The sequence below is a fragment of the Canis lupus genome, chromosome 32 (genome assembly GCF_011100685.1).
Source record: "Canis lupus familiaris isolate Mischka breed German Shepherd chromosome 32, alternate assembly UU_Cfam_GSD_1.0, whole genome shotgun sequence".
NCBI classification, from domain to species: Eukaryota; Metazoa; Chordata; class Mammalia; order Carnivora; family Canidae; genus Canis; species Canis lupus.
Window position 1 is genome coordinate 28,487,179 of NC_049253.1, and position 17,266 is coordinate 28,504,444.

At 38.4% G+C, this 17,266-nt stretch overlaps 1 protein-coding gene across 8 annotated transcripts in view; it reads left to right on the forward strand.

The window, feature by feature from the left end:
• ABCG2 (ATP binding cassette subfamily G member 2) overlaps positions 1-14,493 on the forward strand; it is a 128,413-nt gene extending 113,920 nt beyond the window's left edge. For all 8 annotated transcript variants that reach the window (XM_038582175.1, XM_038582178.1, XM_038582176.1 and 5 more), the window contains 4 exons: positions 549-796; positions 7,025-7,107; positions 12,851-12,940; positions 14,259-14,493. In XM_038582175.1, the coding sequence (XP_038438103.1) occupies positions 549-796; positions 7,025-7,107; positions 12,851-12,940; positions 14,259-14,478 (641 nt within the window). In that variant the 3' untranslated portion in view covers positions 14,479-14,493. The remainder of the gene's footprint in view (positions 1-548; positions 797-7,024; positions 7,108-12,850; positions 12,941-14,258) is intronic.
• The last annotated feature ends 2,773 nt before the right edge of the window (positions 14,494-17,266 follow it).

A 17,266-nucleotide genomic window follows, 5' to 3' on the forward strand; every position in this document is an offset into this window, starting at 1 on the left:
TCAGCATATAATTCTTGAGGGAACACATTCACTTTATAGTACTGGTCAACATAGATCTTGTTTTCCACAAGTGCTATATTTTTTATTTAATTTATAAATGAGTATTTATGTGATAGTGTCACTTATAAGGGGAATTTTCATTAAAAATGTCATTGTTTATATAATGTTTTGAAATAAGAAACTTGGCAGTTTATATATTTGTATATAGAAGAAAACAAGGACCAGGTTTGTATATTAGGAGTTATAACTCCCTATGGTAAGAGGTCTATTTTAAAAGAATTAGGGTTCAAATAGGTGAGGAGGTTTGCTGTATTTATAAGTTTATGGTCAGTAGATTTGCTGTATTTATAAGTTTATGGAAGTAGTCGGACAATTAACTGTATTTTTCTAATCTTGTAAAGCAATGCTAGATCTAATAATTTTTTATACCTAGGCATTAGAATTAAGATGGTAACAAGGAATCTAGAGAAGAGTTACAGAAAAATGGTCTAAATCAGTTGTTATTTTATTAATAATGCTTCCTTTCTTTATCCACTTTTATTCCAAAGTCAAGGTGACTGAAGAGCCTTCCAAGAGAGGTACTCCATTCATAGAAAGAATAGCTGAATTTTATGCCAATTCTGACTTCTGCAGAAAAACAAAAGAGGAGTTAGATCAACTCTCAAAGAGTCAGAAAAGGAAGAGCTCAGCCTTTAAGGAGATCACGTATGCCACCTCCTTCTGTCAGCAACTCAAATGGATTTCCAAGCGTTCATTCAAAAATTTACTGGGTAATCCCCAGGCCTCTATCGCTCAGGTAACTGACAGATTCTTCTGATAATGCTGGGACATACTCATGTGGGAACATTAGGTTCAGATATAAAGTCTTTTAGGATTATGCTTATCTTCTACTCAAACTTACGTTTATTTATCCCTACTCCATTTGGGATATAAAAACATCCAATAAAACAAAGTAAAAAACACCATGAAATTTTTACTTGTGGAAAATTTTTTTAGTTTTTTTTTTTACTACAAAATTAATAATTTTTGTTATTTAGACTAGCTGTAATGGATAATCTTTGTAGAAAAATCTTCAAAAATTGTGAAATAAAGGAAATGTTTAGCCACTTAGAATTTTCTGGTAGCTGCACATATTCATTTTCCGACTCATTCAACAAGTTCTTACTGACCATGTGTGGCATTTTGAGAGCTTGTATATGGAAGTGAACAAAATGGGAAAAATAAAACCCTTGTTCTTTCTCTCTCTCTCTCTTTTTTTTTTTTTTTTTTTTAAGATTTTATTTATTTATTCATGAGAGACACACAGAGAGGCAGGGACATAGGCAGAGGGAGAATCAGGCTCCCTGTGAGGAGCCTGGTGCGGGACTTGATCCCAAGAGCCTGGGATCATGACCTAAGCCAAAGGCAGACACCTAATCACTAAGCCACCCAGGTGCCCCTAAACCCCAATTCTCATAGAGCTTTTCTTCCTATGAGGAGTGACAGATGACAAATTCAGACAGTAATGAACTATGTAGCAAGTCATATGGTAAAAGGAGCTATGGAGAAAGTTTAAGTAGAGTGGTGGGGAAAGGAAGAGAAGCGGGAAGAAAAGGAGAGTGGGAGAATGGAAGAGAGTGGAAAGGGCTTAATGGCATTTGAAATCAAGTGTCCAGGGAAGCCTGTCTCTAGAATTCACTGAATGTACCTGAAGATCATAGAGGCTAGCTTCTTTCTGAGGGAAGAGCCTATGTGCCAGTGCTGTTCCTCATAATTGACCTTTCTAATTTAGGGGTTCAATCTTAGGAGAGCACTAGGTACCTAAGCCAGTTTGCAGTTCACACAACCTAGTAAGCAGGCTTAAATTCTGTTAAATAAGGCTCTTTACTATCAGATTAACTTTCTTTTGATAAAGACAAAATCATGTTATTTTCCTCTTTTGGCTGACTCTGTTGATAATTGTTGATCATTCCCCCTTTATTGTTCTGTTATTCTCAGGTGCTCTATCATACAAAATGAGTATTCCCAGTTCATTGATCCATCTTTCTAAGCAAATCTTAGTTTAGCTGGTTATTTGGGGGGTTATTTTATTATCAATTATTGAATTTCTGTTAAGTACCAAAAGATGGCATGCTGTTGGCACTAAGATGATATTGCTGACTTCTTGGGACACCTGAATGGCAATGGCATAGGGGCCAACTCTTGGTTTCATCTCCAGTTGTAATCTCAGAGTTGTGGGATTGAATCCTGTGTTGGGTTCCATGCACAGAGTGAAATCTGGTTAAGACTCTCTCCCTCTGCTCACTCCCCTACCCCATGTTTGTGTGTGCACACAGGTGTGCTCTCTCTCTCTCTGTCTCTCACTCAAATAAGTCAATCTTAAATATTACTGACTTCTCACCATGTGAACTATAATTTTTGTACTTCAGTATTAATACCAAGAATTAATTCTAACTATTAATACCAAGAGTCTCCAACCCTGGGAAATATTGCTAATTGCTCCAAACGTTTTGCTACTATTATTTCGTACTTCTTTTTTTTTTTTTTAAGATTTTTAAATTTTATTTATTCATGAGAGACACAGAGAGAGAGAGAGAGAGAGAGAGAGAGGCAGAGACATAGGCAGAGGGAGAAGCAGGCCCCATGCAGGAAGCTTGACGTGGGACTCGATTCCGGGTCTTCAGGATCAGGCCCTGGGTTGAAGACCGTGATAAAACTGCTGAGCCACCCGGGCTGCCCTTATTTCTGTCAGAATGTGTACTTCTGTGCACTATCAAAGTTAAATTTTTATTCTTTTAGAGTAGATTTGATATCATTTGGAAATGAGTCTGACAAATAATGTCAACCTCGTTACCTATTGTTCCAACAGTGAGATAATATGACAGTGTTGATTCTTTAGTGTGATTTATGCATTATGGTTTTTTTACTTGGAACATAATGTAAATTTCTCTTTTCTCTGAAATTGGTTTAAAAGTATCTTGTCCAAGTCACATATATGGTAGCTCTGGGCTTAATTAAGTTTTTAATTAAATTCCAGTTAGTTAACATGCAGTATAGTATTTATTTCAGGTGTACCATTCGGTGATTCAGTACTCCAGTACAGCACCCGGTGCTCATCCCAACAAGCGCACTCCTTAATCCCCAGCACCTATTTAACCCATCCCCCACCCATCTTTCCTCTGGTAACCATCAGTTTGTTCTCTATAGTTAAGTCTGTTTCTTGGTTTACCCCTCCCCCCCACCATGATAATTTGTTTTGTTTCTTAAATTCCACATATGAGTGAAATCATATGGTATTTGTCTTTCTCTGACTGACTTATTTTGCTCAGCATTATACTCTAGCTCCATCCCCATCATTGCAAATGGCATGATTTCATTTTTTTTTTTAGGATGAATAATATTCCATTGTATGTGTATACCACCTCTTTATCCACCTGTATGGACATTTGGGCTCTTTCTGTCATTTGGCTATTGGAGATAATGCTGCTATAAACATAGCGGTGCATGTATCCTTTCAAATTAGTGTTTTTGTATTCTTTGGATAAATACCTAATAGCACAGTTGCTGGATTGTAGGGTAGCTCTCTTTTTAACTTCTTGAGGAACCTCTGTACTCTTTTCCAGAGTGGCTGCACCAGTTTGCATTCCTACCAGCAGTGTGAGGGTTCCCCTTTCTAGATGGTGCAGCTATTTCTAATCCACTATGATTCTACATCTTTTGTTGCTAGGCTTTCTTCTGCACAAACCCAGGCCTAGTGCCTCCAGGTTGCATACGCAGCCTACATGCCTCCTCGGGGAACTCAGTTTCACAAAAGGAGTCCTAACAATGCTCAGATGCATGGCAATCCCACAGAATAAAGATAGAACATTGCATCTGTCTCTGAGCATCTGCCGTTCAGATTTGCACATGCTGGAACGTTAATGTAAGACAGGAGCAGGCAAACCTTTATTTGTGAAGGGCTAGGTAGTAAAATACTTTCAGCTTTGCAGACCTGTGGTCTTTGTCTCAGGGAGTCCACTCTGCCATTTTAGCGAGAAGGGAGCCATAGGTAATACACAAGCAAGGGAGTATGGCTGTGTTCCACTAAAACTTCACTGATAGACACAACTTTGAATTTCATTTAAATTCCATGTGGCAAGAAATATTCTTCTTCTCTCACTCTTTTTTCCCCAACCATTAAAAAAAGTGGTAAAAACTATTCTTAGCTAGAGGGCTGAACAGAAGTTGGCGACTGGCCATGTTTGCCTGTGGACCCCAGCTTGCTGACCTTTGGTTTAGTGTTTTTAATCTCGTGTGTATGTTGTTTACTTCTCGAAGTGTTTGGATGTGAGGCTATTAAATTGCTTTATGGCTTCCTGCTGATAAATCTCCTATTGGTAATAATATTACAGCCATACTTAGATTTCAACTAGTCGTATATCTGATTCAGACTTTGCTTCTGATAATGCCATTTAACCAAAGGTTGTATTTGGATGATCTTGGAGTAAGTGGATCATCTGTATAAAAGGATTTGATGTTCATTTAATGTGCCATGATCTTTCTGATCAAGTCAATTTGGAAAACACTATCATAACTCTTAGAAATTCCTTTTTTTCTATTGGCGTATTTAATATTTGACGATGGATTAGTTTCTCGAGTGATGGCCGTAATTATCCCTCAGCACTCCCCTTGTGATATGTTGCTAAGCACATTTGAACAAGACAGAATAACATATATAGGGGATTCCCTCTCCCCTTATTCAAAACAGAAACCTCATAGATAGTGTCTTTGTGTGCTCTGTTGAGCAATGTTCAGTTTGCTTGTTTTATTTTTCTTTTATGTAATGCAAGAAAGAATAACAGATACACCTTGTGAAAGCATGACAAAATTATGAGATTAATCATTTTGTCAATACGTTTGAAAGCTGACTTTGAAAATACTTTGAGAACTTTGAAACCTTCAGCAAACATCCTAATGATAATACTGACAGTCTGTTAGTATAAGATAAAATTTGAATTCAAAAGAAACAAGCATGTAGTATCCAGTTTAAAAAGTCTGAATATTCTTGAAGTTATATTGTCTGAAAGTAGAGACTTATATACATACACATGTGCACACAATAATGGTTCATCATTTATTTTGGGAGTTTAATCTGTTGGCATGAAGTGCAGTATATTCTTAGGTTAATGAAAATTATACCAGGGTAATAGATTTTTTTCCAAATTCCTGACTGTCTTATTAGCAAGGGATTTTTTTTTTTTAATATTTTATTCATCCATTCATGAAAGACATGCAGAGAGAGAGGCAGAGATAGTCAGAGGGAGAAGCAGACCCCCTGCAGGGAGCCTGATGCAGGACTCAATCCCGGGTCTCCAGGATCACACCCTGGGCCAAAGGCAGGCGCTAAACGGCTGAGCCACCCAGGTGTCCCTAGCAAGGGGATTTTGAAGACATCTCAGATCATATTTTCTCCAGATGGTAGTATTCACAGGCTAGCCTTCACAGATCATGATCCTGTTTTACAGTTTTGTTTGCTTCATGTCAAAATAGACTTATCTTGATACTATTATGCTGTTGTAGTACTGAGATTTTTTTTTTTAACTTTGAAGGTTCTGAGATACATGGTTGGATATTTTTTCTTTAGATGAGCATTTCATATATTTTTATACTTAATACAATATGAAAGTATAATAAGAATTTTCTTTTTTTTAAATATTTTATTTATTTATTTAGGATAGTCACAGAGAGAGAGAGAGAGGCAGAGACACAGGCAGAGGGAGAAGCAGGCTCCATGCACCGGGAGCCTGACGTGGGACTCGATCCCGGGTCTCCAGGATCGCGCCGTGGGCCAAAGGCAGGCGCCAAACCGCTGCGCCACCCAGGGATCCTCTGAATTTTCTTAAATAAATTCTATCGTAGGGTATCCCTGGGTGGTTCAGCAGTTTAGCACCTGCCTTCCGCCCAGGGCGTGATCCTGGAGTCCCGGGATCGAGTCCCTCGTTGGGCTCCCTGCATGGAGCCTGCTTCTCCTTCTGCCTGTGTCTGCCTCTCTCTCTCTCTCTCCCTCTCTCTCTCTCTCTCTCTGTGTCTCATGAATAAATGAATAAAATCTTAAAAAAAAAAAAAGAAACTAAGATTTCTAAAAAATAAAAAATAAATTCTATCATAGTATAACCCTTAATCCTTTGCTTATAGAAGTGTCCTTAATAGATATTTTATCAGTCTTAAAAACAAAAGTGATGCTTATGCAGTCATCTTAGGAGGCCTCAAACAGACCGAGTAAGCCAATATAGGTAACAGTGGCAAATAAATAGCAGGTTGCTTCTACACTGTTGGCTGTAGGCCCGGACTGAGGTTGCTAGAAGCAGTGATAAGAGAATGGGTAGTGGAAGCATTTGAGTACCGTCAGAGACAGCTAGCTGAATGCTTTGGTGGCAATGACAGTGCACTTTTTCAGTATAGGCATGCCCTGCCCGCTAGGTCAGGTAGGCGGGTCTCAGCTTACCCCTGCTTCCTTATCACACAGAATAACATTGTCAGAATTTTTTTATGTGTGCTTGAAAATTTTTATTTATTTATAATGGTAAAAGTAAAGATAGCCTGTTTTTATTTGAACCCCTTGACATATGAAACTGCATGCTCACTAGCACAAAGGTTGAGAGTTCAGGCAGAGCTGCTAGTCACTTGGACTTTACTCCTCAAGTGACTTAGCCAGGCACTAGCATTATTCCCCTTCTGTATATGGCCTTCCCAGGCCTGGTGGCCTGGACTGGACCTTGAGCTGGCCTGGCAAATCACTGGGAAGAACCTTAGCATTCCAGGGGTCTATTGTGTTCTATCAGCCTCCCCAGCACACAGATAAATTATTTTTTAATTTAGAAAGAAGCCAAATAATATACACTCCCAAGGACTTTGGCTGAACCATTGGAAGTATTTATCTCAATGGAGAAATTGGATTATGTAGCCTCGTATTTTATAGTAATTAGTGATGTGTTAGGTTCTTACCTTTTTAAAAAATTTTTTTTATCTTTAATTAAAACTTGTTTTTCTTTTTCTTTTTGAAAAGATAATTGTAACAGTCATCCTGGGATTGGTTTTAGGTGCCATTTTCTATGATCTAAAAAATGATTCTACAGGAATCCAGAATAGGTGAGTAAATTTGGATCTTGATTTTGAGAAAGTGCTGTTACATCTTTCAAGCTTATGAAAATCCATGAGGAATTTGAGATAAGGGCAGCCTGGGGGGCTAGTGGTTTAGCACCGCCTTCAGCCCAGGGGCGTGATCCTGGAGCCCCGGGATCGAGTCCCATGTCGGGCTCCCTGCATGGAGCCTGCTTTTCTCCCTGCCTGTGTCTCTGCACTCCCCCACCCCCAACCCCCGCCCCATGCATGTCCCTCATGAATAAATAAAATCTTAAAAAAAAAAAAAGAATTTGAGATAAGTACAGTGTAAAGTGAGGAATAGGATAAGTCAGTGAATTAAAAGCTGAATGCATATATGTGTGTGTGTGTGTGTGTGTGTGTGTGGTGGTAATTTATACAGAATATACAGATAATTTTTACATTCTTAACCAGTTTCAAGTGTACAGTTCAGTGGCATTAAATACATTCCCATCATTTTTTAAAAAGATTTTCTTTCTTTCTTTCTTTCTTTCTTTCTTTCTTTCTTTCTTTCTTTCTTTCTCTCTTTCTCTCTTTCTTTCTTTCTTTCTTGAGCTTGTAAACAGAGGGATGGGTGGAGGTGGGAGGTGGCGGGGGAGAGAGAGAGAGAGAGAGAGAGCATTTCAAGTAGACTCCGTGTTGAGTGTAGAGCTTGACACAGGGCTCAATCTCATAACCCTGAGATCATGACCTGAGCCAAAATTAAGAGTCAGACATTTAATGGACCAAGGCACCCAAGTGGCCTGATACATTCACATTACTATGCAACTATCACAACCATCCAACTCCAGAACACTTCATCATCCCAAACTGTGTTTCTGTACATATTGAAGAATAATTCCTCATTCTCCCTTTCTTTATTGCCTGGAAGAAATTATACTTCATTATACTTATTGTCTCTGAATTTGACTACTCTAGGTACTTAGATAAGTGGAATCATACAGTGTTTGTCCTTTGGTGACTAGCTTATTTTCCTTAGTATAATATCTTTAAGGTTCATCCATTTGTACCGAATGAAGGATTGCTTTCCTTTTCGAGGCTGAATAATATTCCACTGTATAGATACACCATATTTTGTTTATGCATTTATTTGTCCTTGGACACTTGGGTTATTTCTACCTTTTGGCTATTGTGAATGCTGGGGAGGAAGAATTTCCTTTGCTCTTCAAAGTTCATCCAGTAGGACCAAGAATCACATTGACATGATACAGATTAACAGGAGAAAATCAAATTTAATAGCATCTGTACAGGAAATCCACACAGACATGCAAATTCCAAAAACAGACAATATAATGCTTATCTGAGCGAAGGAGAAGGGGGGGCAGGATCTGAGGATACAAAGGAGGAGAAAGACCTTACCTGGAAGATGGGAGATGATGTTTGGAAAACAAAGGTTGCCCTCTTTAGCAAATAAGTTTCTTAGGCAAAGAGGAATCTTTCTCCATAGCCTTCTTTCTGGTATAGGCTCTCTTTTCCAATGTAAATTTAGGCAGTTGAGGGGGAGGTAAAAAGCCTTTCTTGAATCTACCAGGTCTTGATTCTTTTAAGTCAAAATAATCTTAGGTCAAAGTGACCTGCCTTGGAGCCTGCCTTTTGCCCCTAATTGAGCAATGCTGCTATGAAAGTGGATGTACAAATAAATATCTGTTTGAGTCTCTAGTTTAAATTCTTTTGGTTTATACCTAGAAGTAGAATTACTGGATCATTTGGTAATTCTATTAAATATCCTGTCTTCCATAGCAGCTGTATCATTTTGCATTCCTACCAGCAGTACACAAGGGTTTCAATTCCCTAACAACCTTACCAAACTTATTATTTTTTTCTTTTTAATAATAATAACCATTCTAATTGGTGTCAGGTGATACCTCATGTGTTTTTTTTTTTGTTTTTTTTTTAAGATTTTTATTTATTTATTCATGAGAGACAGAGAGAAGCAGAGACACAGGCAGAGGGAGAAGCAGGCTCCACACAGGGAGCCCGACATGGGACTCCATCCCGGGTCTCCAGGATCACACCCTGAGCCACAGGCGGTGCTAAACCGCTGCGCCACCGGGGCTGCCCCCCTCATGTGGTTTTTGATTTGCATTCACCTAATGATTAGAGGTGTTGAGAACCTTTTCATGTGCTTATTGTCCATTTGTGTATCCTCTTTGGAGAAATGTCTATTCAAATCCTTTGCCCATTTTTTTTTTTTAAAGATTTTATTTATTTATTCATGAGACACAGAGGGAGTCCAAGACATAGGCAGAAGGAGAAGCAGGGTAGCCTGATGCAGGACTGGATCCCAAGACCCTGGGATCACAATCTGAGCCAAAGGTAGAGGCTCAACTGCTGAGCCACCTAGGTGCCACTCTTTGCCCATTTTTTGGTTAGATTTTTAAAATTGATTAACTGTAAGTGTCTTTCATATATTCCAGATATTAACCCCTTACCAAGCATAAATTTGCACATATTTTCTGACATTCTATGGGTCGTCTTTTCACTGTTGAGAATGTCCTTTGATGCACAAATGTTTTAAATTTTGCTATAGTCCAGTTTATCTAATTTTTTTTCTTTTGTTGCTTGTGAATATTTTTTTTTCTTCTATTTTTTGATTTGTTTGCCATGGAGAGGTTGATGACACTGAGGTTTTTCCAACTGTTATATGGTTAGCACTTATGTTAGTTTACCTTACTGAATTTTAGTCATTATGTGCCCTTAAAAATATTTTTTCATGGTGAGACTTTGTAATGGGCTCTAGAATGCTCTGAATATATATGCTCAGCAATGCCAAAGACTGCAGAGTTCTTCATGTAGAAAGCTGTTTTGTGCCAGGCACTGTTCTCTGTGCTTTAAACCATGGACTCAGGCTTCTGCACCAGGAGGTGGGGTTGTATTATTCCCATTTTACCATAAGGGTATAAAGAAAGTTGCAATAGTGTAAGTTGAATCTGTTTTGATGTCTGATTGTTTATGAAAGAATCAGCATAAAAGTCAATTCCTCACTCAAATAAAATAAAATGTAGTGGTTCTCTACATTGAGATTATTATGGCAGCTCATTTCCTGAATTATGTCACTGTTTTTCTCTTTACTTTCCCTGAAGGGTGTGTTCTTCTCTCACACGTTTCCAAGCTTGCTAGTAATTGGTGATTTGTACCCTCCGTAGATGCCATATTTTTACCAAGCACAGAATATAGGTCAGAGGATCTATCACTTGTGGACCTTTTATGTTGTACAGTGAGAAGCATTTGCAAAAAGTATTGGAAAACCTGTCCTCAACTGGAATTTTAAAGGGGAACTGGATATCTAACCATTAAAAATTTTTGTAGAAGAATCCAGAGAAATAAAGAAGAGATTTAGCAGCTTCTTCAAATGTTTTCTGGAGAAATAGGGCACTGAATCTATGTATGTATGTATGTATGTATTTATGATTTTATTTATTTATTCATGAGAGACACAGAGAGAGACAGGCAGAGACACAGGCAGAGGGAGAAGCAGACTCCAAGCAGGGAGCTTGACATGGGACTTGATCCTGGGACCCCACGATCACGCCCTGGGCTGAAGGCGGGTGCTAAACTGCTGAGCCACCCGGGCTGCCCCCACTGAATTTATTTTATTTTGTATTTTTGACTTAAGCTTGCTGCTACTTTTTAATCATTTGAAATTGCTCAGGAGGCTAGTGGTTTGGTTCTATTGTTTGGGAATGAATTATCCCAAAGAAGTACTCTCTGCTCTTTCTTTAACCTGTATAACTGACAAGCTGAGGTTTAGTCATATGTAGAGTATGAGCTTCTATTGTAGGGATAGCTAAGCAAATTAATGTATATTAAGAGAAAAGATGTTTTAAGAAATACTTGGATCAATAAGTAGATATTATAGGTGTGGATTACCAGCTTGAAAAGAATTAGAATATCTTAAATTCTCTAGGAATAAAAACTGTATTTACTATAAAATAAATCATATGATTTAGAAGTAATGTCACTATCTACTAGTTCAGAATCATGATAAACACAGCAGTATTGTTAGATATAAGGCTTAACAAATTGAGCTGAATTGTTGCACGTCCCATATTTATTTCTTCCTTCTTTTCTTTTTTCTTTTCTTTCTTTCTCTTTCTTTCTTGTTCTTTCATTCTTTTTTTGTATGTCTTATATTTCTGAAATTAGCTTTTATTTTGATAGTAGGCTTACTTACGTGGAGAAAGTTGCATAGGTCTGTGTATTAGGTCTGGCTATTTTCCATTCATTAATTGTATAAACATTTACTTTTAAAATAGTCTGTTCTCTAAGTTATTTATTTTATTTATTTTTTGTATTAAAACAATTACTGGGATGCCTGGGTGGCTCAGTGGTTGAGCATATGCCTTTAGCTCAGGTCATGATCCCAGGGTCCCGGGATAGATTCTCACATCAGGCTCCCTACAGGGAGCCTGCTTCTCCCTCTGCCTATGTCTCTGCTTCTTTCTCTGTGTCTCTCATGAATAAATAAATAAAATCTTAAAACAACAACAATTACTGAGTGTGTGTCAATGGACTTTTTTTGAGGGGCAGTACACTTCGGTTCATATTTTTAAGTGTTCTTTCATTCTCGTGTCATTTAAATGATGGGTCACTTCAGTTCTTTGAAGTCACGATCCTTAGTGTCAATTAAATGGTTTGATTACGAAGGGAAGCCCAACACTGTTTCAGGAATGTTGGCATGCTTTCATAAAATGTGTATGTCCCTCAAAGTGTAGATTAACTGTGACTTTCCTTTTTAAGCCTTAATTATTTTACTGAGAAAAAAGCGTTAGTAGTCTTCCTTTTCTTACAGGCACATACCTATATTTTTCCTTTATAAGCATCATTTTGTTTTCTTTTTTGAGCACATTGGAAACCATTTTGGCAATGGCTTATCAAGGATAACATCATGGCTCTTCTGACAGTTGTGTGATGGATATATATATATAATAAGGTATCGACTGAGATTTTCCTCCACTGTAATTTTGCCTCTTCATGTTTTAGTTTCTTCTTTACCTTGAAAAGGTGGCTAGTAGAGGTTTTTGAGCTTTGTGGGCTTTATTTGGTTCACTGTTTCTCTTTTCATACATTAGATATGAACAGATACTTATTGTTTCTGTTAAAATTCAAGGTGGTAATATTTTTATGACCTATGTATTCATCAGCACAGACTGCCATCACAGTCATCCACAGACTGGGTGGCTTAAACAACAGTCTAAAAAACAGGGTTAGATCAGGGTGCATCCATGGGCAGGTTCCAAAGAGAGCTCTCTTCCCGGCTCACAGGTGGCTGGCTACCTTTTTGCTGTATTCTCACATGGCAGAGAGAGAGAAAAAGAGTGTGCTCAGGTGTTTCTCCCTTTTTTTTACGGGCACTAAATCCATCATGAAGCCCATACCTTCATGACCTCATCTAAATGTAATTACCTCCTAAATACACTGTTGCTAAATATCATCACATTGAGGATTTGTGCTTCAACATAGGAATTTGGGGAGAGGACACAGTTCAATCCATAGCAGTCCAGGACTGTGACTTCCAAACTATGTTCTGTGGAGTCCCAGGGGTACCATTGTGAACCCACAGAGATGATGGGGAGAAAGCTGATGGGGCCATACTTCCCTCTGTTTTAATCAGAACAGTTTCTATTTAATGTTCTAAGGTATCATTTGAGGAGAGTTTTGTGGTTAGAAAAACTGATCTAAGAATGTTTAATTGACTGCAGTGTTTTTCTTTCCCTTTCTCTCATTGCAGATCAGGGGTGCTCTTCTTTCTGACAACCAACCAGTGTTTCAGCAGTGTGTCAGCTGTGGAGCTCCTTGTGGTTGAGAAGAAGCTTTTTATGTGAGTAGGTCTCTGTTCCAGGAATGGGGCTCTCTGGTATCAGGGGCTAATGGTCAGATTGGTCATATCCAGCATTGGGCCACAGCTTGGGTCCTGGGGATTGCCAATGATAATTGAGAACAAGCAGCCAGAGGTAAGAAGGACAATCATGAACATGTGGGGCATGATACCAAGGGAAAAGAGATTTCAAGGTTAAGGCAGAGCCAGCAAGTCCAAATGCTGCAGAAAAAGGAAGCAATAAAGGGGTAAAAAGGATCTTTTGTTTTTAGCAACTGAGAAGTCATGGTGGCCCTTACGGGAAAAGTTAGAGGGGCTTGGTAGAGAGTAAGTGGTGGGTTGAACAGTAAATACAAGGTGTGGAGGTCAAGTTGACAAAGAATGTGGTCCCAGCTTAGCCCTCAAATGGAAGGGGAATGGAAGAAGCCAAAGGGCAGCCTTCCAATAAATTAGGGGCTGTTTTGTTTCTTGTGTTTATCAAGGTTGGAAGAGATTTGCCCATATTTACACCCTGAGGAAAGAGAATCATTCCGGGGGAAAGAATGATATTAGGGGAGAAGTTTGGAATTACAGGAGGAAGATGTCAGGAAGAGGAAGGGATCTAGAGCCAAAAAGGGAAGAAAACAGGATTTGATAGCTGACAGGGATATGTGGTTGAAAGGTATGATTACTGAAGGAGGAAGTGCCATTTTCTTTTTTTATCATGAAAGTAGAAGAAGTGATCCCAGGCTGCATTAAGAAGCTCAGAGGATAGCAGTGCCACCTTCTTCATAATCAAAAGTGGGGAGAAAGTAAAGCCTCTACCATAACTGAGCTCAGCTACTAGAACGTTATTCTCTAAGGAGAGTCAGTGTTAGAAAAGGGGGAGGAGATGAAAATCTGCTCACTGGGAGTGGGTGCTCCAGGGGCAGAATGGATGGCATTCAAAGGGAGGGCTTTTTTTTTTTTTTTTAAGATTTTATTAATTTATTTGAGAGAGAGAGTATGAGCAGGGGAGGGGCAGAAGGAGAGTAAGAAGCAGACCCCTTGCTGAGCAGGGAGCCTAGCCTGATGCAGGACTCAATCCCAGGACCCTGAGATCATGACCTGATCTGAAAGCAGACATGTAACTGACTGAGCCACTCAGGTGCCCCTCAAAGGGGAGACTCGCACCCAAGATAGTGCCTGATGCTGACGGAATGGAAGGCTGGGATTTGCCTCAAGGATGTGAGAAGCTGTAGTTATTAAAACCCTGGTGGTGGCAGAAATCGCAGGTAAGCAAGCAGTCTAACCTGGTCTCTGCCTTTTAAACTAATGTAGGATGAATTTTTCTTTTTTTTAGACATGAATATATCAGTGGATACTACAGAGTGTCATCTTATTTCTTTGGAAAACTGTTATCTGATTTACTACCCATGAGGATGTTACCAAGTATTATATTTACTTGTATAATATACTTCTTGTTAGGTAAGCAATATGACAAACCGTTTGTGTCTGTAGTTTTGGATATGAGGGCAAGCCGATTTCTTTTTACTAGCTTGTTTTTGGTTCTCAAACTTTAAACCAAGCTGGTGACATAAGGATACATCTATCCATTGTACAAACTCTGAAGTAACTGTTCTCTAAGGACACTTTTGTCAAGACTTGTCCCAAAATAGCTTTTTTTAAAAAAGATTTTATTTATTTGAGAGAGAGAGAGCATGAGCAGAGGAAGGGCAGAGGGAGAAGCAGACTCCCCCACCAAACAGGGAGCCAGACCTGGGACTCCATCCCAGGACCCTGGGATCATGACCTGAGCTGAAGGCAGATGCCCAACTGACTGAGCCACCCAGGTGCCCCCTCAAATAACTTTTAAAACTATTTATAAAGCTATATTTTACTGAAGGATACTATGTCATTTATAAATATGGAAAGAATTCCTAAAACTATTTGAGACTATGTTGGAAGAGCTGGGATAGTTTTTACTTATTTGTATTTTTATTTGTGTGTGTATACATGTGTTTGTATGTAAAGATAGTGAAAGATACTGATTTTGGGGGGTTTCCTGGTTTAATACAAATGCTTGCTTGATAGGTAGTTAGACTCCTTTGTGCATTGTGTTTAGGTTTTACTGTAGGCTCATTGTATCAGAATTTCCATATATTTTATTGATACACATAAATATATACATACACACATCTGAAATATATATTTTAATTAAAAAATATTTAAATAAAGCACTATAGAAGAAGATTCACTGATTGAGTTTAAGCTTCTTTTTTATATATAAGAAGTGTGTCATGACGAATTAGGTTATAGAACCTAGATCCTCAGATTCTTGACTGGTGTTCTTATAGCTATTCCAGAATCTTCAGATTGTGTGACCCATGATATTAGTCCACACAGTTTGTAAAGTAGTTTTATGAAACTTATTTAACCCCACTCTCAATCCCAGAATTATATGGTGCTTTTTCTTGGGAGACTTGGAATATGGAGACATCCCTTCAGATATTGAAACCACTGGGAAGTCACATAATCTTCTTCCCAGTTTCTTACTCAATGTAGTTATAGCAAACAGTCATGCGATTATGTCTACGCAAAACAAATATGCTCTTGACAAATTTCCTTCTTAGAAGAAAAGGCAGTAGAATTGTGACCAGATGGTTGCTTGGACTTCTGCATATGCAGGCACTCAGAAATTGTTATAATTACAAAATAAAGGCACAGAGAGATTGTTAACACCGAACTGTGCTTATGCAACAAGTTTAAAAAAAAGAAACTTTATTACAACTTTAATATAGGTAATTGGTGAGTGAGCCAAGGGTGGGTGGATAGAGGATGAATTTCTTTATTCTGGCATTAGTTTTTTCAAAATATTGTACTGCTATTTGCACAATAAGCAATCCCAAATACACAGTTACCCTAGGCAATTGGATTAGCCCCCTCTTTTCCTTCCTAACTATAAGGATTGCAAACCAGTTGTGGAGGCCTTCTTCATCATGATTGTTTACCCTTATGATGGTGGCTTTATTCAGCTAGTTCTATGGCGCTGGCCATAGCAGCAGGCCAGAGTGTGGTATCCATAGAAACTCTCCTCATGACCATCACCTTTGTGTTATGATGGTAAGTAGAAAACTGTGCTTTTATAAGAAGCATAGTTATTCCTTCCCACAAATTTACCTGTTACCTAAAACCTGCTTTGACAATTCTGTAAATGGGATTCTCTGCTTTAAGGAGGTCATGTATTGAAGTATTGCTTATATTAGAGAATGTATCGATTTTTCTGGACATTATCCAGCCTTTTTGACCACTGTTCTAATATAACTTTAGTTGACATTTTGTTACAAACGGTTTTTTAAAAGATGCTTCTTGGTGACACATAGTGAAACCTTGATAAACTAGAACTTCAAAAACTAAACTAGACTTTAAACCAAAGATTGCAACAAGAGATGAAGGGCACTATATCATAATAAAGGGGACAGTCTAACAAGAAGATCTAACAATTGCAAATATTTATGCCCCCAATATGGGAGCATCCAAATTAATAAAAAACATATAGGAGCTCATTGATAATAATACAATAATAGTAGGGGACTTTAACATCCTGCTTATAGCAGTAGACAGATCCATCTAAGCAGAATATCAACAAATGATGGCTTTGAATGACAAACAACCAGATGGACTTAACAGATATATTTAGAACATTTCATCCTAAAGCAACAGAATACACATTCTTTTCAGGTACACATGGGACATTCTTCAGAACAGATCACATACTGGGTCACAAATCAGGTCTCAACCAGTACCAAAAGACTGGGATCATTCCCTGCATATTTTTAGACCACAGTGCCTTTTTTTTTTTTTTTTAAGATTTATTTATTTATTCATGAGAGACATGGACTGAGAGAAAGAGAGGCAGAGACGTAGGCAGAAGGAGAAGCAGGCTCATCTCAAGGAGCCTGATGCGGGACTCGATCCCAGATCCTGATATCACAATGTGAGCCGAAGGCAGGCACCCAACTGCTGAGCCACCCAGGCATCCCAGACCACAGTGCTTTGAAACTGGAATTCAATCACAAGAGGAAATTTGGAAAGACTAAAAATACATGGAAACTAAAGAACATCCAACTAAAGAATGAATGGATCAACCAGAAAATTAAAAAGAAAAAATACATGGAAACAAATGAAAATGAAAATATGACAGTCCAAAACCTTCGGGATGCAGCAAAAGTGGTCATAAGAGGGAAGTACATAGCAATGCAGGCCTACCTCAAGAAGCAAGAAAAATCTAAAACAACCCAACCTTATACCTAAAGGAGCTAGAACAACAAATGAAGCCTAAAGCCTGCAGAAAGAAGGAAATATTGAAGA